Source organism: Callithrix jacchus, chromosome 5 (genome assembly GCF_049354715.1).
Source record: "Callithrix jacchus isolate 240 chromosome 5, calJac240_pri, whole genome shotgun sequence".
Classification (NCBI taxonomy): Eukaryota; Metazoa; Chordata; class Mammalia; order Primates; family Cebidae; genus Callithrix; species Callithrix jacchus.
In genome coordinates this window covers 117,462,880-117,483,025 of record NC_133506.1, presented here as the reverse complement: position 1 = coordinate 117,483,025, position 20,146 = coordinate 117,462,880, and the positions used below count along the sequence as shown (strand labels likewise).

At 46.1% G+C, this 20,146-nt stretch overlaps 2 protein-coding genes across 15 annotated transcripts in view; one reads left to right on the top strand and one right to left on the bottom strand.

The window, feature by feature from the left end:
- TTLL6 (tubulin tyrosine ligase like 6) overlaps nt 1-3,105 on the bottom strand; it is a 53,383-nt gene extending 50,278 nt beyond the window's left edge. For 2 of the 5 annotated variants that reach the window (XM_035301324.3, XM_078374247.1), the window contains exons 1-2: nt 2,979-3,105; nt 617-687 (exon numbers count right to left, since the gene is read on the bottom strand). Coding sequence is in view for 2 of the 5 variants with exons in the window: in XM_035301315.3 (XP_035157206.2) it covers nt 2,979-3,081 (103 nt within the window). In the remaining 3 variants the exon portion in view is untranslated. Of the gene's footprint in view, nt 1-87; nt 170-616; nt 688-2,978 lie in introns of those variants that run through there. The other 3 variants (XM_054256300.2, XM_035301315.3, XM_035301322.3) reach the window with 3 other exon arrangements.
- Nucleotides 3,106-3,271: 166 nt separating this feature from the next.
- Nucleotides 3,272-20,146, top strand: part of CALCOCO2 (calcium binding and coiled-coil domain 2) — a 41,260-nt gene continuing 24,385 nt past the window's right edge. For 9 of the 10 annotated variants that reach the window (XR_620274.5, XR_013535877.1, XR_013535876.1 and 6 more), the window contains exon 1: nt 15,132-15,203. The gene's annotated coding sequence lies outside the window, so the exon portion shown is untranslated. Of the gene's footprint in view, nt 3,454-4,400; nt 4,913-15,131; nt 15,204-20,146 lie in introns of those variants that run through there. The other variant, XM_078374248.1, reaches the window with a different exon arrangement.

Genomic DNA, 20,146 nt, shown 5'->3' with positions numbered 1-20,146 from the left:
AATGTAACAAACACAGTAAATAGCATCTTCCATTTTTCTTAATGACACAAGAAAGGGCATGTGTTATAAGGAAGGGTATCGGTTTACCTTTCCAAGTAGGATAGTTAAGACACTGAAAAAATTCTGTTTCCTTCCATTTTAGGATAGTTTGATCTTGAGATCTTCCAAGCCAGAGGCTGTCAACCAGATCCTGGTTAGAACATGAAAATGTCCCACATTGGCCACCAGGGGGAGGGACGGGTCTATGAAAACATTGCCCATTATTTGGAAAAAACTCAGAGGGTCCCTGACTCATCTCAACTTCTGAAGGACTATACTTGTTGACTACTCTCCTTTCCCTGGAGGCGTTGCAGAGGTAGAAAATGTTCAGTGCTTTCTTTTGCAAAACTGAATGAACACAGGCATCCTATAAATGATAGGCAACAATAATTTGGTGGTGATGAAGAGAACCAGGGGAGAACATATTTCAATTTGTAGCCAAGTTTTTTCATCACTAACCTTCACCACGTGGACTTTTTTTTCTAGTCTATAGGAATATATAGAGCACTGAAGGCCTCGTCTATTTTGTCTGTCTGTGACGTCCCTTGCCCCAGATAATAGGATTTCCTTCACGTACCTCCTTTTCATCTTTTGGTCCTCATTTCCCTACTGGAAGCATTTCCCTCTGAAGGCCTCCAATGGCTAGCTCTTGGAAAATGTAGATGGGGGAAGAAAAGATGTGGAAGTAAAACCTCTGGATCTTGCTTTCAGCTTTGCCCCTCCAACTCAGTCATTAAAAAAAAAAAGCAGCTGGGTGCAGTGGCTCACACCTGTAATCCTAGCACTTTGGGAGGCGGAGGTTGGTGGATCACCTGAGTTCAGGAGTTCAAGACCAGCCTGGCCATCATGGTGAAACCCCATCTTTATAAAAAAAAAAAGCAATTATTTCCTCTCCCACTCTCTATCTTCTCTATAATTACAGGACCACCAGTAGGATAAAAGCTTCACATCTAGAAAAGTTCTTAGAGCTTTGATTCAGACAGGATAAAATAAGATGCTTTTTATGATCTTTTGACTTTTCATCCTAGTCACCCTTTGAGTTTCAGCCCAAGACCTGACAGGGTCCTAAGCAAAATATGGACCAACAAGGGAGGGATGGGGCACCCAATTGCTCAAGGGCTTGGCCAATAAGAAGTGTTGAGAATGACAGGCCACATGTAGTGAGAACAATAAGAATCTTACTGACTTAGATGCTATTTTTTATTCTACTAGAAACTGAGAAATTCTGCAAGATCAGAAGACACAATATTCAAATCAGGTTCATGCCTAGTCATTTTCTTCACAATATTCAGGGTATTGCTAGCAAAGACAGCTGGATCTGGATCCAAATCTCAGCTCTACTAGTTTCTAGAATGGTGACCATGGGTGAGTAACTCAGCCTCTCTGTACCTCAGCTTCTATGTAAGTAAAATAGTGTTAATAATATTCACCTTGTGGAGTTCTTTTAAAGATTACACAAGTTAATATTTCTAATGCTCTTAAAGCAGTGCTTGGTTCAAAATAAAAGCTATATTGTAAAATGAAAATATAGGCCAGGAGGCCTGGCACAGTGGCTCACGCCTATAATCCCAGCACTTTGGGAGGCCAAGGCGGGTGGATCACGAGGTCGAGAGATCCAGACCATCCTGGTCAACATGGTGAAACCCCATCTCTACTAAAAATACAAAAATTAGCTGGGCATGGTGGCGTGCACCTGTAGTCCCAGCTACTTGGGAGGCTAAGGCAGGAGAATTGCTTGAACCCAGGAGGCGGAGGTTGAGGTGAGCTGAGATCACGCCATTGCACTTCAGCCTGGGTAACAAGAGAGAAACTCCGTCTCAAAAAAAAAAAAAAAAAAAAAAAAGGAAAATATAGGCCAGGAGTGGTGGCTCATGCCTGTAATTCCAGCACTTTGGAAAGCCAAGTTAGAAGGATCACTTGAGCTCAGGTGTTCGAGACCAGCTTGGGCAATAAAGTGAGACCCTTCCATCTCTCAAAATAAAAAAATCTATCTATCTATATATATATATAAAATAGGATTGGTGTAAATATTAAATAATTTTTTGGAGTGCCTCGCCCATACCGGTGCTTTAAAAACGTTAGCTCCCAGGCTGGGCGCCATAATCCCAGTACTTTGGGAGGCCAAGGCAGGCAGATCACAAGGTCAGGAGTTTGAGACCAGCCTGGCCAACATGGTGAAACCTTGTCTCTACTAAAAATACAAAAATTAGCTGCGTGGTGATGGGCGCCTTTAGTCCCAGCTACTCAGGAGGCTGAGGCAGGAGAATCACTTGAACCCAGGAGGCCGAGGTTGCTGTGAGCCGAGATCGCCTGGACAACAGAGCAAGACTCCGTCTCAAACAAATAAATAAAAATAAAAACGTTAGCTCTCTTCCCACTTCATGCCCAATGTGATAATTTTCCTAACGTTCAAATCCCAAAGAACTTTCTGAAAAGCTGGAAGAGTATTCTTCAGGAGGGGTGAGAAATAACTGGAAGTGAAAGAATACCAGGCTGGAAGGGGGTAGGGGCATCTGCAGAGGGCTTTGCTGGCCACGAAAAATGGGAAGTGTCTTTCTGGAAGGTTTCCCCAGACAAATGAAGAACAGTGATAAAGAAAAGGATCCAATGATGGGGACGAAGGACATGAAGAGGGTTGTGTGAGTACCAGGGATCGCTGATGTCTAAGGGACAGCTCCTTGGTAGAATCTGGTTTAGGAAATCGGGGAAGGGCAGGAAATGAACGTTAAAGGAGGGACTGAGAAGTGGGGAGCCCCGGAGCCGAGGGACAGTGAGGGTGAGTGGCTGACGCTGTGGAACGCCACCAGGGAGGACAGCAGGGTACCCAGGGGAGCTGGGTCCCGTGCGGGGATAAGAAGACGTGTCTAGCCAGGTTTTCAGGGGAGAGGCACCAGAAGACTGTGGTCTGATACCAACACCGGGCTTTGGGGCGCTCTTACCCGCTATTCCTATTCCCTCGTCTCGCCCCGCTGGGCTGCCAGTTCCGCTCGCAAACACACCTGCTGGCCCCCTTCTCGAAGGATGAAGTAGTAACGCTCCCATTGGCTGCCCAACAGCCCCAACCCCAACCCGCGCTCGCGCTAACTTTGGGTCTGCCCGGCCCTCATATTTGCATAAGGAGACTTCTAGGCCTTCGATTGGCCCCTGCAGTAGCTGCCATGCCCCGTCCCTCTTGAATGCAACCGCCTGGGCGCTAGGGGAGGGAAACGCCCACAGTTGTCCCTGGAAACTCAGAGGACGCGCGCACCGCGCACCCGGGCGCCAGGGGCTGGACCGCCGCTCGCCCCCGCAGCCCTACACGCGCCCAGCTAGCGGAGCCGCAGCCCCAGCCCACCCGCGCCAGTCCCTTCGGGGCGCAGTGGGCCAGCGCGACCAGAGCGTCCTGCTCCAGAGGTCCAGCTGCGCTGGGCTGCGGTGAGGGAGGAGGGCGCTTTGAATTTAGGCCCCCGGTAGAGGGCAAACCTGAAGCAGGAGGCACCGTGGGAAAATTTTGGTTGGAGACTCAGCATCTCAGGCATATTAGTGCCTGTGTAACCTTGGGCAGGCATCATTACCTCTGTAAGGCTTAGCTTCTTCAACAGGAAAATGGGCATTGCAAAACCGTAATGACCGCTCAGACTTACTGAATCCTGACCTTGCCTCCAGAGTGTAGGGTGTCATGGCCTCCAGTGAACTGATCAGTAAGAGAGAGCCGCCCAGACCCAACTGAAGAGTCAGTAAGACTCAAGGGGTCAGGGATATGGGCTTTTCACAGCCACCATTTGGTCTTCAGGTGGAGAATCTGTAGTAGTGACTGGATTCAAATCATTGTAGACGGCCGGGCACTGTGGCTCATGCCTGTAATCTCAGCACTTTGGGAGGCCTAGGTGGGTGGATCGCTTGAGCTCAGGAGTTCAAGACTAGCTGGGCAACATGGCGAAACCCCCTCTGTACTAAAAATATAAAAATTAACCGGGCGTGGTGCACATACCTGTGGCCCCAGCTATTCAGGAGGCTGAGGCAGGAGAATCGCTTGAACCCGGTGGCAAAGTTTGCATTAAGCTGAGATCTCGCCACTGCACAACAGCCTGGGCAACAGAGGGAAACCCTGTCTCAAACAAATAAAATAAACACTCATTTGGGCCTGAGTTGGTAACCTAAGTTCCTCCCAACACAGATCCTCTTCACCTGCTGATCTGCACAGGCAGAATATCAGAGGCAAAGGTGTAGCTTAGCCCCAAGCCGACCCTGGAAGCCTGCCACGTGGTGCTTACAGTCACCCCAGAGTGAACAGAGGGCCCAAGGTGAAACCAGTGGCCCATCTGCTGCTCTTCCAGAAACCTCCCTGCCATTCAATCAGTCCTCTTCTCTTTTCCCTGCAGGTAGCCCCGTGCTGTGATGCCCCTCCCTGTCTCCCAGGCCCTGAGGGGTAAGGTGACCATCATCAACTGGTCACCCAGCAGATGCTTCCCTAAGACCAACTGTCGCAGCTCTGTTCTCCTCCCCCATCCCACTGTTTTCTTTCCCCAGCGTCCTACCAATCTGCTCTGCCTGGCTCCTGTTTGGTCTCAGGTCCCTCAGGAGTGATATTGTGATGGAAATGAGGGAGAGGATGCAGGAGAGAGCAGCAAAGATTTACGGCTTTCAAAGGGTTTCCATTAAAATCACTGACAGCTGGTTATTTATGAGAGGCTGCAACCGGAGCTCATAGGCCAGAGCCTGGCACTAATGTCCTTTCGGAGCTGATGACAGGAGCAAACGCAGGGTGAATACAGCAAACAGTGGAGCTGCCCTCACTGTAGAGCAAAGCAAGCTTCAACCCGAATGACAGCCAGGAAAGCAGAGAGTAGCAGTGATCTGTGCCTGGCAAACCTGAAACAGACAAATCCACAAGGTAAACACTGAGGGACTTACTGGGCCTGGGCATGAAAAACTGAAGCAGAGTGATGGAGGGTCCTAGTTGTCAAAAAATTTGGACCATGTCCTATGAGTTCTAACTCAGAGGCTCAAGTATGTGGCAAAATCCAGGTCCAACCCTGTTGTTTTCATTGTTGTTTTGTTCCTAAGGCACCCACCTGACTAAATAAATAAATAGTAAAACAACAGTAAAGCCCCACAAGGTTGTTTGCTCTGCACTTGACACACAGCCTTTTCTCAACTTGGGGTTTTTCCTTTAAGTAATGAAACAAAGATCCTGCTTCTGCTCCCTGAACCAAGGTCCCTCCTAGAAGCCCTTTCTTCCTGTGCCAGTCAAAATAATTTTATTTTTTTCGAGATGGAATCTTGCTCTGTGGCCTGGGCTGGAGTAAAGTGGCATAACTCACAACTCACTGAAGCCTCAAACTCCTGGGCTCAAGCAGTCCTCCTGAGTAGCTAGGATTATAGGCTCTTACCGCCATGCCTGGCTACGTTTTTTTTTCTTTTCTTTAAACAAAAACAAAAACAAAATTTTGTAGAGACAGGATCTTAAAATGTTGGGATTACAGGTGTGAGTCACCGTGCCCAGCCAAAATAAAGTCTTGATATGTGTACCAGGGATGAGGTAAGGAGTGGGAAGGAGGCAAGGATGCTTAGGTGAAATTTTGCATACCCCCAATTTTTTTTTTTTTTTTTTTTTTTTGCTTTAAGTTTGCAATACATGAGAGAATATTTTAGAAGAGAGATTCTAAAGATAGATTCTGTATGTATAATCACAGAATCGGGCTTCTTTTAAATCAGAAGAGTTCTTAGAGACCCCATGACATTTGTCCTGTTTTTGAATGAGAAAACTGAGGTCCAGGAAAATGAGATGGCTTGCTTAAGGCCTTGCAGTGGGGTCATAGGGTCCACTACCTCTTCTTCCACACACTCTGTTATAAGTGAAATCGAAATATAAACTGCTCCCAAGCACCTCTTCTGAGTCCTCTCCATTTTGATGTGTAACCGTATCTGATGGGGCTGAAAGAGCCCCTGAATAGGGGACTGCCAATCCATGAGCAGTGGAGTTTCCAACTTTCTGGGTTTTTTTGGTTTGTGTTTTTGTTTTTCGAGATGGAGTCTCACTGTGTCACCCAGGCTGGAGTGCAGCGACATGATCTTGGCTCACTTCAACCTCCACCTCCTGGATTCAAGCAATTCTCCTGCCTCAGCCTCCTGAGTAGCTGGGATTACAGGTGCCCGCCACCTGCCTGGCTAATTTTTGTATTTTTAGTAGAAACGAGGTTTTAACATGTGGCTGAGCTGGTTTTGAACTCTTGACTTCAGGTGATCCACCCGCCTTGGCCTCCCAAAGTGCTGGGATTACAGGTGTGAACCACCATACCTAGTTAATTTTTTTGTGTTTTTGGTAGAGATGAAGTTTTGCCAGGCCAGGCTGGTCTCAAACTCCTGACCTCAGGCGATCCACCTGCCTCAGCCTCCCAAAGGTCTGGGATTTCAGGCAGGTTTCTGTTTTTATTTTGCCTTTCTTCTTCATCCTCTTTTTGCTCCACCTTCTGGGGAAACAACTTTCTCTGTTCATGAATGTTGTGGGTTTTTTTTTTTTTTTCCTTTTTGCCCTGTAAGGAAACAACATGGCTGTTTTTAAGGCATCCTCATCTTGGTATAGATGGCCCTCAGACAAGTTGCATAGAAAGTGCCCTCATTGGAAGGGTGTGGTAGCTCATGACTGTAATCCCAGCACTTTGGGAGGCTGAGGCGGGTGGATTACTTGATGTCAGAAATTCGAGACCAGCTTAGCCAATGTGGTAAAACCCTGTCTCTACTAAAAATTCAAAAATTAGCCTGGCATGGTGGCAGGTGCCTGTAATCCCAGCTACTCAGAAGGCTGAGGCAGGAGAATCGCTTGAACCCAGGAGGCAGAGGTTGGCAGTCAGCCAAGATCTTGCCACTGCACTCCAGGCTGAGTGACAGAGCAAGACTCTGTCTCAAATATATATATGTATATATTGTCTGGGTACTATGGCTCATGTATGTAATTCCAGCACTTTGGGAGGCCAAGGCGAGCAGATTGCTTGAGTCCAGGAGTTCGAGACCAGCCTGGGCAACATGGAGAAACCACCGTGCCCGGCCTTTTTTTTTTTTTTTTTTTGGTTTGCTTGTTTTTTAGATGGAGTGTTGCTCTTGTTGCCCAGGCTAGAGTGCAATGGCACGATCTTGGCTCTCCGCAACCTCCACCTCCTGGGTTCAAGTGATTCTCCTGCCTCAGTCTCCTGAGTAGCCGGGATTACAGACATGTGCCACCATATATTTTGTATTTTTAGTAGAGACAGGGTTTCTCCGTGTTGGTCAGACTGGTTTCGTCAAACTCCTGACTTCAGGTGATCCGCCTGTCTTGGCCTCCCAAAGTGCTGGGATTACAGCCATGAGCCACTGTGTCTGGCCTGGTCGGATATTTTTATGGTTCTTTCTTTCTTTTTTCTTCTTTTTTGAGATGTAGTCTCCCTCTGTCACCCAGGCTGGTGTGCAGTGGTGCAATATCAGCTCACTGCAATCTCCACCTCCCAGGTTCAAGCAATTCTTCTGCCTCAGCCTCCCAAGTAGCTGGGACTACAGGCACCTGCCACCAAGCCCAGTTAATTTTTTATATTTTTAGTAGAATTTAGGTTTCATTGTGTTAGCCAGGATGATCTCGATCTCCTGACCTTGTGATCCACTCACCTCGGCCTCCCAAAGTGCTGGGATTACAGGCATGAGCCACTGTGCCCGGTCAGTTATTTCTTGATTATATGCTAAACAAGGGAAAGGGGTGAGAAATTCCTGGAACTGAGAGTTTTTCTCCTTTTTAGACCATATAACTTAACATCATGACGTTGCCATGGCATTTGTAAGCTGTCATGCCGCTGTTAGGAGGGTCTTTTAGCATGCTAATGAACTATAATTAGAGTATAATGAGCAGTGAGGACGACCAGAGGTCACCTTCATCACCATCTTGGTTTTGGTGGGTTTTGGCTGGCTTCTTTTTTTTTTTTTTTTTTCTTGAGATGGAGTTTCGCTCTTGTTACCCAGGCTGGAGTGCAATGGCGCGATTTCGGCTCACCGCAACCTCCGCCTCCTGGGTTCACGCAATTCTCCTGCCTCAGCCTCCCGAGTAGCTGGGATTACAGGCACGCACCACCATGCCCAGCTAATTTTTTGTATTTTTAGTAGAGACGGGGTTTCACCATGTTCACCAGGATGGTCTCGATCTCTTGACCTTGTGATCACCCGCCTCGGCCTCCCAAAGTGCTGGGATTACAGGCGTGAGCCACTGCGCCCGGCTTGGCTGGCTTCTTTACTGCAAACTGTTTTATCAGCAAGGCCTTTATGACCTGTATCTTGTGCCAATCTCCTATCTCATCCTGTGACTAAGAATGCCTAACCTCCTGGGAATGCAGACCAATAGGTCTCAGCCTTATTTTAGCCAGCCCCTATTCAAGATGAAGTCACTCTGGTTCAAACGCCTCTGACACTGTCTCTTAAAAAAAAAAAGTGAAGTGGACAGTACTAGAGACAAAATGCTTTGTTTAAATCCTTCTGATGGCACTTATTAGCTGCTTGAGTGTGGGAAAATAATTGTATGTCTCTAAGCCTCACTTTTCTCCTCTATAAAATGCAAATAATAAAAGTGCTTCCCCGGGCCAGGCACGGTGGCTCACACCTGTAATCCCAGCAGTTTGGGAGGCTGACCAGGGCGGATCACAAGATCAAAACATCAAGACCATCCTGGCCAACATGGTGAAACCCTGTCTTTACTAAAATACAAATATTAGCCAGGCAGGGTGGTGTGCACCTGTAGTCCCAGCTACTCGGGAGGCTGAGGCAGGAGAATTGCTTGAACTGGGAGGTGGAGGTTGCAGTAAGCGGAGATCATGAGACTGCAGTCCAGCCTGGTGACAGAGCAAGACTCCATCTCTAAATTAATTAATTAATTAATTAAAATTAAAAATTGGCTCTGCCCAGTGTCTCATGCCTGTAATCCCAGCATTTTGGGAGGCTGAGGCCGGTGGATCACCAGGTCAGGAGTTCAAGACCAGTCTGACCAACTCGGTGAAACCCTGTCTCTACTAAAAATACAAAAATTAGCCAGGCATGATGGCACACACCTGTAATCCCAGCTACTCCGGAAGCTGAGTTTTTTGTTTGTTTGTTTATTTTTGAGATGCAGTCTCCCTCTGTCGCCCAGGCTGGAGGGCAGTGGCACAATATCAGCTCAATGCAATCTCTGTCTCCCGGGTTCAATCGATTCTTCTTCCTCAGCCTCCCAAGTAGCTGTGATTACAGGCACTCACCACCATGTCCAGCCTTGACCTTCATTTTTAATTTACTGAAATAGTTACCATTTAATATAGACAATAAGCTGTGTGGGTGCAAATGGTTTTTGTTCTCAGTGCTTTTAGAAAATCTAATAAGTAAAATTAAGGGAAATGTATCCAGGATCCTGAGGGCAATTGTCCCTGCAGATAGAGTTTAAATGGAAGATATTATTTTGGTAACTCAGAAGGTGATTTGAACTTAGACAGATGACCCACTTCCTGGTTTACTCATCATTCCCCACCATCCATTCATCTCAGTTGAATGCCACCAGTCTTGTGGGGAAGCAGATTAGGAATGCTCATTCCCTGCCTGAAATCTAGAGCTGCTTCACAGCTATAAATTTTCTGGTTAAATGGCACAGAAAAATTTCTTTCCACATTTAGACAGTGGAAGAAGGGGCACTTTTGAATTTAATCTTCCATAGATAGCATGTACAGTGTTTAACATATTCTGGATGTTAAAGAAAAAAATATTCTACCACTTGTTAAAATGGCAAGGAAGAATTTATTCAGGACCAAAAGGGGAGATTATGCTCCACTCTGAATACAATAAGGACAAGTGGGATTTATAGCCAACAAGCAGAGTGAGGGGTCACCGGATGGAAAATTACTAAAAGGAGATGGTTGTTAAACCGACGGTTTAACAAGATGGTTCTTGTTAAACTGACAGGACTCTTGTTGAAGGCAGGCCAGGGTAATTAGATAGTCAGGGTTCTAACTTAGCGGAATTCTTTTCTTACTGAGTTTACTCTTTTGTTTTGAGACAGGGTCTCACGCTGTCTCACAGGTTGGAGTGCAGTGGTGTGATTGTAGCCTCCACCTCCCAGGCTCAAGTGATCCTGCCACCTCAACCTCCTGACTGGCTGGGACTATAGGCGCACACCTCCACGCCCGGCTAATTTTTAAATTTTTTTGTAGAGATGGGGTCTCCCCATCTTGTCCATGCTGATCTGAAACTTCTGGGCTCAAGAGATCTTCCACCTCGGCCACCCAAAGTGTTGGGATTACAGGTGTGAGCCACCATGCCTGGCCATGAGTTTATTCTTTTTTTTTTTTTTTTTTAAGATGGAGTTTCACTCTTGTTGCCCAGTCTGGAGTGCAATGGCACGATCTTGGCTCACTACAACCTCCACCTCCCGGGTCCAAGCAATTCTTCTGCTTCAGCCTCTAAAGTAGCTGATATTACAAGCATGCTGCACCTGGCCTGGCTAATTTTGTATTTTTAGTAAAGACAGTGTTTATCCATGCTGGTCAGGCTGGTCTCGAACTCCTGACCTCAGGTGATCCACCAGCCTTGGCCTCCCCAAGCACTGGGATTACAGGGGTGAGCCACCATGTCCAGCAGAGTTTATTCTTAACTAAGAACACTACGCCAACAGAATTAACTCTAAAAAATCATTTCTGGCTGGCCGCAGTGGCTCAAGCCTGTAATCCCAGCACTTTGGGAGGCCGAGGGGGCGTGGATCACGAAGTCAAGAGATCAAGACCATCCTGACCAACGTGATGAAACCCTGTCTCTACTAAAAATACAAAAAAAAAATTAGCTAGGCATGGTGGCGTGTGCCTGTAGTCCCAGCTACTCGGGAGGCTGAGGCAGGAGAATTGCTTGAGCCCGGGAGGCAGAGGTTGCAGTGATTGTGCCACTGCACTCCAGCTTGGCACCTGTCGACAGAGTGAGACTCTGTCTCAAAAAAAAAAAAAAAAAAGATTTCTTAATAGAGAATGATAAAACCCACAAACCCGGTCTGACCAACATGGTGAAACCTTGTCTCTACTAAAAATACAAAAATTAGCTGGGCATGGTGGGGGATGCCTGTAATCCCAGCTACTCGGGAGGCTGAGGCAGGATAATCGCTTGAACCCGGGAGGCGGAGGTTACAGTGAGCCAAGATTGTGCCATTGCACTGCAGCCTGGGTAACAAATCAAGATTCCATCTCAAAAAAAAAAAAAAAAAAAAAACACAAACACAAACAAGGGGACCCAGGAAGATTGCTTTGTCTCCTTTAAGACAGGTGGGAGGCATGTCTAACAGCCAAAGAGGGTCTCATCTGTTTTTTTTTTTTTTTTTTTTGAGGGAAAAAGAGAAAAAGAAGGGGAAAAAAGAAAAAGAGGGAAAAAGGAATATTACTTCATTTCTAAAATGGGTTTCAATAATGGCTGATCAGTATTTTGAGTGTTTAAAGTGGTTAATGCATATTTTATGTGTTTAAAATGGAAACCTCTATTGTGTTTATTTGTTCTGGCTCTGAGTTCAAGTCCTGGATATCGTTATCAATTTGTTGTCTCGTTGAATCTAAATCTCATTATGTGTCTTATGTATCTGGGTGTTAAGATGTCTTATTGTTACATTAATCCTTTTACCCTTGCATCCTTGTAGATTTGAAATCTATTTTATTAAGTGTGAGAATTACAACTCCTGCTTTTTATTTATTTATTTTTGCTCTCCATTTGGTTGGTGAGTTTTTTTCCATCCCCTTGTTTTGAGTCTTTGTATATCTTTAGATATATCGTTAGATTTTGTGGATAATGTATATTTTGTATGTTTAAAATGGAGAGCTCTATTGAGTTTATTTGTTCTGGATCTTAGTTCCAGTCCCGGATATCATTATCAATTTTCTGTCTCGTTGAATCTAAATCTCATTATGGGTCTTATGTATCTGGGTGTTAAGATCTCTTATTATTACATTAATCCTTTTACCCTTATATCCTTGTAGCTTTGAAATCTATTTTGTCAAATGTGAAAATTGCAACTCCTGCTTCTTATTTATTTTTGCTCTCCATTTGGTTGGTATTTTTTTTTTCCAACCCTTTATTTTGAGTGTCTGTATCTTTTGATTGGGAGATTTGGTCGATTTAAATTTAGGGTTGCTGCCATTTGATATTAACTGGCTCTCTTGTCCTTTCGTTGATAAAAATTCTTCTTTATGTTAATGCTCTTTACTTTTTGGTGTATTTTTAGAAAGGGTCATACTGGTTGTTCCTTTCTGTGTATAATGCTTCTTTTAGAAGTTCTTGTAAAGCAGGCCTGGTGGTAATAAAATCTCTGAGTACTTGCTTGTTCCTAAAAGATTTTATTTTTCCTTCAAATGTAAAACTTAAATTGGCAGGATATGAAATTCTGTTGATTAAGTATATTGAATATTGGCCCCCACTCTCTTCTAGCTTGTAGGGTTTCCATTGAGAGATCTGCTGTAAGCCTAATAGGCTTACCTTTATGGGTAACTTGATCTTCCTCTCTGGCTGCCCTTAATATTTTCTCCTTCGTTTCGATCTTGGTGAATCTAACGATTATGTGCCTTGGGGTTGGTCTTCTTGAGGCATATCTTTGTGGTGTTCTCTGTATTGCCTGGGGTTGAACAGTGTCCTGCTTTGCTAAATTAGGAAAATTTTCCTGGATAATGTCCTGGAGAGTATTTTCCAGCTTGACTTCATTCTCTCCGTCACATTCAGGTACACCAATCAAGCGTATATTAGGTCTTTTCACATAGTCCCATATTGCTTGGAGACTTTGCTCATTCCTTTTTATCCTTTTTTCTCTATTCTTGTCTTGTCGTTTTGTTTCATTAAGTTGGTCTTCGACCTCTGATACCCTTTCTTCTGCTTGATCCATTCGGCTGTTTAAGCTTGTACATATTTCACTAAGTTCTCGTGTTGTATTTTTCAACTCCATAAGTTCATTTGTATTCCTCTCTATATTGTCTGTTCTTTTCAACATTTCATCTAACCTTTTTTCCAAGTTCTTAGTTTCTTTACATTGGGTTAGAACAAGTTCCTTTAACTCCCAGAAGTTTCTTATCATCCACCTTTTAAAGCCTACTTCAGATAATGGAACACAGTCCTTTTCCATCAGGGCTTGCTCCGTTACTGATGAGCCCTTTTCCATCAGGGCTTGTTCGGTTGCTGATGAGTCCTTTTCCAATAGGGCTTGTTCCGTTGCTGATGGGTTCTGATTTTGAGTATACTAGGCCTTCTTAGGCTGTTTTTTTCCCTTCATTGTAGATGAACCGCCTTTCTAATTAGGTTTCTGAGTCGACATCCGACTTATTGATTCCCAGTGCTGGGATGCGAGCAACCCACTGTGGCAGCCTAAATAGCAGCGATAAGACTGATGGTGCTCTTCTGCCTGGGAATCTCTGGTCTGGTTTCCCTCTTGAGTCCGCAACAAGCGGCTCTGACTTCCCGGAGCTCCAAACTCCAATCAGTAGGGGAAGCAGTCCCGTTGGCTCTGCGTGAAGAGCTGCTGCGCCCAGACGCCGGCAAAACCACTAGGCGGCCACAAGAGTCACGCTGGCGACCCGTGGGGCTCCTCCACTGGGAATCGGCTAATCGGTGAGTGACAAAAATTCGTCTAAAGATGTGGCGTCGTCTCGTTCTCTGAGCTTTCACTGAGAGCTACAATCCTGAGCTGTTAGTGGTAGGCCATCTTGAATTGATCTCCTTCGGGTCTCATCTGTTAATAAGACCCTTGGGCGGGGTGTGGTGGCCCATGCACGTAATCCCAGCACTTTGGGAGGCTGAGGCAGGTGGATGACCTGAGGTCAGGAGTTCAAGACCAGTTTGGCCAAAATGGTGAAACCCTGTCTCTACTAAAAATACAAAAATCAGCCGGGTGTGGTGGTGGGTGTCTGCAATCCCAGCTATTCTGGAGGCTGAGGCAGAAGAATCGCTTGAACCCAGGAGGTGGCAGTTGCCATCAGCTGAGATAGTATCACTGCACTCCAGCCTGGGCAACAGAGCGAGATTCCATCTCAAAAAAAAAAAAAAAAAAAGAAAGACCCTTGGCTTATACCTGTAATCCCAGCGCTTTGGGATGCCGAGGTGGGCGGATTGTTTGAGGTGAGGAGTTCAAGACCAGCCTGGCCAACATGGTGAAACTCTGTCTCTACTAAAAATACCAAAAAAAAAAAAAAAAGAGCCATGCGTGGTGGTAATGCACCTGTAATCCCAGATACTTGGGAACCTAAGGCATGAGAATAGCTTGAACTTGGGAGGCAAAGCGTGCAGTGAGCTGAGATCTCGAGGCTACCCTCCAGCCTGGGCGACAGAGTAAGACCCTGTCTCAAAAACATAAAAAAGACTCAGTGAAGTAGTGTTCAGTGAAGCCAGGAGAATAATGAAGATGACCTCTTATTTTTTTTTATTTTTATTTTTTTTCTGCTTCATCCTCCATTACCTGAAGCAGAAGATGACCTCTTAATGGCCCTTCAAATGTATAAAGCTTTCTCGTTCAGGGCGCAGTGACTCAGGTCTGTAATCCCAACAGTTTGGGAGGCAGAGGTGGGTGGATCTTTTGAGCCCAGGATTTCAAGACCAGATTGGGCAACATGGCAAAACCCTGTCTCTACTAAAAATACAAAAATTAGCCTGGCGTGGTGGCAAGCACCAAGTGACCACCATGGTTGTCCCAGCTACTCAAGAGACTGAAGTGGGAGGATCACCTGAGCCAGGGAGGTCCGGGCTGCATTGAGCCGAGTTTGCGCCACTGCACTCCAACCTGGACGACAGAAAAAGAAAAAAAAAAAGAGATCACGCCCAGCCTGGATTGCAGCGGCGCGATCTCGGCTCACTGTACCCTTTGCCAAGTTCAAGCTATTCTCACGCCTCAAAGTTTAAAAGAAAAAAAAAAGTGAACAGCTCCTTCCAGGGGATGAAATAGATTTCTTTGGGTGAGATCACTGCCCAGGACTTAGAAGAGCTGTCCAGGACTCAGGAGAGCCCTCAAGGGCAGCTGATCACGCCTGGGGCCGGGTCACCTGAGCACTACAAGTCCCAGCAAGCGTCGCGCGAGGGCGGGGCTTGCCGACCGTTTTGACGTTATGGGCGGGGCCTGGCGGGCTCTCACTCGTGCTTAGCCCCGCCCCCCGTCACGCTCCCTACTGTTGCTGTCGCGCCGCTGCTGGCTGCTGTCCCTGGTGAGTGCCTCAAGTGGAAAGGGGCAGTTAGGCCCTTGGGGTGTCCACATTCAGACTTGCAGTCCCGAGAAGGGGCCACGGGGGTAGAGGTGAGGCCGGTTTCGGTTCTCACCGCAATTCACCCTCTGGGGTGATAGTGGGAGTGGCGTCCTGAAGGCCCTGGAGCCCCGCGGCCGGGGAAGATTGCGGGGCAGTTTTGTCCTGCGGTGGGTAGCGCTGCTGTGCTGTGGCCCGGTGGGAGGCTCCTCCAGCAGAAGAGACACCCCTGGCGGCGATGAGGGTCTTGAGGCGGCAAGCCGCCCTACTCGTCGTGGCGTCCCGTCCCCTTCCGCTGGCCCAGGCTGTGGTGGTTCCGTAATCCCTCGCCTGGATGTCATCGCCGTTGGCTTCGAGGGGAGGTGGGGCCTTACTGCGTCACTCTGGGCAAGTTACTTTCTCTTTGGGCCTCAGAGTCCCCCTTTACGAGTAGGTTTGATCCCTGAAGCGCCTTGCCTTTTGCGTTCCGCAACTGTCAGAGAAGGCGTTCTAGGCAGCATATAAGGAGAGGCGGTGTCCTGACCTGCTTCTTTACAGTTGATCCATTGCCCCTCCACCTCTAGCTCAGCTTAGTTTGGGAGCTAATGTTCGCACTTGTGTATGATTTCAACCCCACTGGACATGTTAACTCTTTTCTATCACTTGGATTCGTGCTTCAGATACAAGCCAACAAGTGACCATGTTTGGAACTGAGTAGAATGTGGATAATGTAACTTATTTCTATTATTGGAAATATCATTGCAACCAAGGACTTTATGTAGTAGGTCTTTGTAGCTTTTGGAGAACATATGATTAAGGAATATCCAGCTGGCTCAGTTTCTCAGGTGTTTTCAAGGGACCTGGAAACTCTATCCTTCAGCAGGCGTGACAGCTGTGGAGTGGAAAGGGCCTTGAGAAAGGTAGTCAATAATCCTGAGTTACCTGGCGCTAACAGGTCATATTGTCTTTCAAGACAGATAGTACATCTGTGGCTCTTTAAAATTTTAATTTGACTGGCGGGTGCGGTGGCTCAACGCCTATAATCTCAGCACTTTTCGAGGCCCAGGTAGGCTGATCACCTGAGGTCAGGAGTTCAAGACCAGCCTAGCAAACGTAGCAAAACCCTGTCTCTACTAAAAACACAAAAATTAGCCAGGCGTGGTGGTGGGCACCTGTAATCCCAGCTGCTTGGGAGGCTGAGGCAGGAGAACCACTTGGACCGGGGCGGTGGAGGGTGCAGTGAGCTGAGATGGTGCCACTGCACTCCCATCTGAGCAATAGAGTGAGACTCCGTCTCAAAAACCGAAAACCAAACAAAAAATTAATTTGGCAGTATGTATTGACAGAATGTCATGTATCCGTTATTTTTTTAATTATTACTTTTGTGTGTGTGACAGAGTTTTGCTCTTGTTGCCCAGGCTGGAGTGCAATGGTGTGATCTCGGCTCACCGCCCTCCACCTCCCGGGTTCAAGCAGTTCTGCCTCAGCCTCCCAAGTAGCTGGGATTACAGGCATGCACCACCACGCCCAGCTAATTTTGTATTTTTAGTAGAGATGGGGTTTCTCCATGTTGGTCAGACTGATTTCAAACTCGCAACCTTAGGTCATCTGCCTGCCTCAGCCTCCCAAAGTGCTGGGATTACAGGTGTGAGCTACCGCACCCGGCCTGTAATTTTTTTTTGAAGATGAAAAGAGAGTTAAATGAGCTCCTTCACTTCTTTTTTCCCTTACTAAGGATCATCATTATAGCAGGCAAGTTTCTTAGAGATTTTCTACCCTGAGCCATGCATTTTACTGATGAGGAAACGGGCCAGAAAGGGGTAGTGTGACTTGGCCAAGGTCTCAGACTGACAGAACTAAGATAGGAGCCCAGCCCCCTTGGCTGTTAGCCTAGTCCCCTTTCTACCACACTTCAAACACTGCCACTGCCCATGCCACAGGGACATGGCACGTTAGAATCACCCCTGTCAAGGGAAAAGTGGATGGTCTCAGTAAAATGGAGATTAGTACACAGCTTTGAGCTTTTCAGAGTTTCCAGTTGCCCACACCTGATGTCCCAGAACCATTTTTTCCATCTTCCCCTAGAACTGGTGTTGGCACTATGGTGGTGTGGATGAGATGAGAGTCTGTTTAGAACAAGCTGGACAGCAAATTCAAACAGTTGTTAGTAAGTAGTAATAAAGGCCTCCTGGGGTGTAAAATTTTTGTTAGGCACCCTGAAACATTTTTGTATTTTAGGTAGGGGTCTAGAATGAACTTGGAAATTGTGGGTGGGAGCAAGTAGCTCAATAATTTGAAGACCAGTGATTGTGTCTTTGCTTTTGCATCCTGTTTCAGGGCCATCTACACACACATAGTATCCGCTGCCAGTATTCTTTAAGTCTGGTTACCTGTAAGCATCTCTGCCAGGGCCATTGAGAAATGGGATTCAAATCAGTTCATCCATTTTTGCTAATTGCTAATCATTTAGAAAGAAAACTAAGCAGAGGGCTGGGCGAGGTGGCTCAGGCCTGGAATCCCAGCGCTTTGGGAGGCCACAGTGGGTGGATCACAAAGTCAGGAGTTCGAAACCAGCCTGCAACATCATGAAACCCATCTCTACTAAAAATAAAAAAATTAGCCTATCATGGTGGCATGCGCCTGTAGTCCCAGCTACTTTGGAAGGCTGAGGCAGGAGAATCGCTTGAAGCAGAGGTTGTGGTAAGCCTAGATCACGCCACTGCACTCCAGCCTGAGCAACAGAGCAAGATTACATCTCAAAAAAAAAAAAAAAAAAATAGAAAAGTAAGCCGAAAGATAAAGGACCCCTTCAATTAAATTGAGTTTGACTTTTACTTATCTTTGTTTTTACTGTTCTCAAATGAAGAATTGATTTGCATTTCTTTCTTGGCTGTAGAAGCATTTGATTTCCTTCTGTGAACTAAGCTGTAGTCTTCATTTCTCTTGAAACATATGCCCACTGGTATAAAAGGCTCATGTAAAAATGTTGGTCATTTAAAAACTTTTCTGCTAGAAAGCCTATCAGTGTAGTTTGCAGATGCAGTTAGAAAGAGCAGAAGTAGGCTGGGCATGGTGGCTCACATCTATAATGCCAGCACTTTGGGAGGCCAGGGTGGATGGATCGCCTGAGCCCAGGAGTTCAAGACCAGCCTGGGCAACATGGCAAAACCCCGTCTCTACAAAAATACAAACATTAGCCAAGCATGTGCCCAGGGTCCCAGCTACTCCCACTCCCACTGAGGTTGATCTCTTGAGCCAGGGATGTCAAGGTTGCAGTGAGCCATGTTCATGCCACTGTGCTACTCCTGCCTGGATGACAAAGAGTGACCCTGTGTCAAAAAAAAAAAAAAAAAAGCAAGAGAACTGGCTTTTGTTCCTTTTCTTCAGGAAGACATAAGAGGATTTATGTCCTCATGGAACAGCCCTGGGAGTAGTATATTAGGCTTGAAAAGCTCATTAGATGAAAATGTGTCAGGTTTTCTTGGAAGCTAGGAGACAGTTCAGGGGACTCGTTTAAAAATACTTTTCTATTATTGCCTGCTCCTCTGAGGACCCTAATCCTTTTGGAAACTGAGCTGAAAAAAGGTAATGACTGTGTCAGAGGCCAAATAAAGTTGCTTCTGACAGTTAGAGGAATCTGTGCATTATTTTCCCCATGCTTGATTGTTTTGTTTTTGAAAATCCTTATTTGTCTTCTCTGTTTACTTCTTATGTGGCCAATCTTTGATTTGAGGGTAGGAATAAGGAATTGGGTAGAATACCACTTTATAATTTCTAGAGGACCTAACTCGTCCCACTAATTTTTCACAACTCAGTGGTTCTCTGGGCTTCTAAATTTAACTTTTGCTCTTCTTATATTTCTTCTCTTTTCCTTACCTCTATGAATTGCTGCCAAATTAAAAATGGATGATAGACAGGTTCTATAGTGGGAAAGACGGTTAAAGGAGGGGAAGTTGATGCTTAAGTCATTTTAATTTTCATGGGCCAGGTGTAGTGACTCATGCCTGTTATTACAGCGCTTTGGAGGCCAGGAATTTGAGACCAGCCTGGGTAACACAGAGAGACCCCATCTCTACAAAAATACAAAAATTAGCTGGGCATGGTGGTGCATACCTGTAGTTCCAGCTACTTGGGAGGTTGAAGTGGAGGATCACTTGAGCCTGGAAGGTTGGGGCTTCAGTGAGCCATGGCTGTGCCACTGTACTCCAGCCTGGGAGACAGAGTGAGACCCTACTTCCCCCAACAAAAATAATAATTTTCTTTACATACCTTCCCTTCCCTGTCCACATATACTCATTTCTAGACTACTTTCTCAGAAGGGTAATTTCCCAAGCCATTGTTGGACCCCATTTCTCCCAGGAATTTTATCACTAGGAGGAAGGGAAGACTAAAGACTACTGACCTTACAACTCAGTAGATTCCCTCCCTCCAGGAAAAGCTGGAGTACTTCCTCACTGACCAAGTTCGGGTTGGTATGGTTATCTTCTAGTTTACTCATGGCACTTTGTGTCCAAAGCTTGGTAAAAAGGAAAGAAGAGGGCTGGGCAAGGTGGCTCACACCTGTAATCCCAGCACTTTGGGAGGCTGAGACGGGCGGATCACCTGAGTTAAGGAGTTGAAGACCAGTCTGACCAACAGGGAGAAACCTCATCTCTAGTAAAAATACAAAATTAGCTGGGTATGGTGGCACATGCCTGTAATCCCACCTATTTGGGAGGCTGAGGCAGGAGAATCATTTGCACCCGGGAGGCGGAAGTTGTGGAGTGAGCCAAGATCCTGCCATTGCACTCCAGCCTAGGGAAGAAGAGCGAAACTCCGTCTCAAAAAAAAAAACCCCCAAAAAAAGAAAGGAGAAGGCATCTCTCCAGTCTGCTTGCCTCCTTAACCCCTTCCCCAGTCTTGGCAGAGGAGAATTTTAACCTTATTTC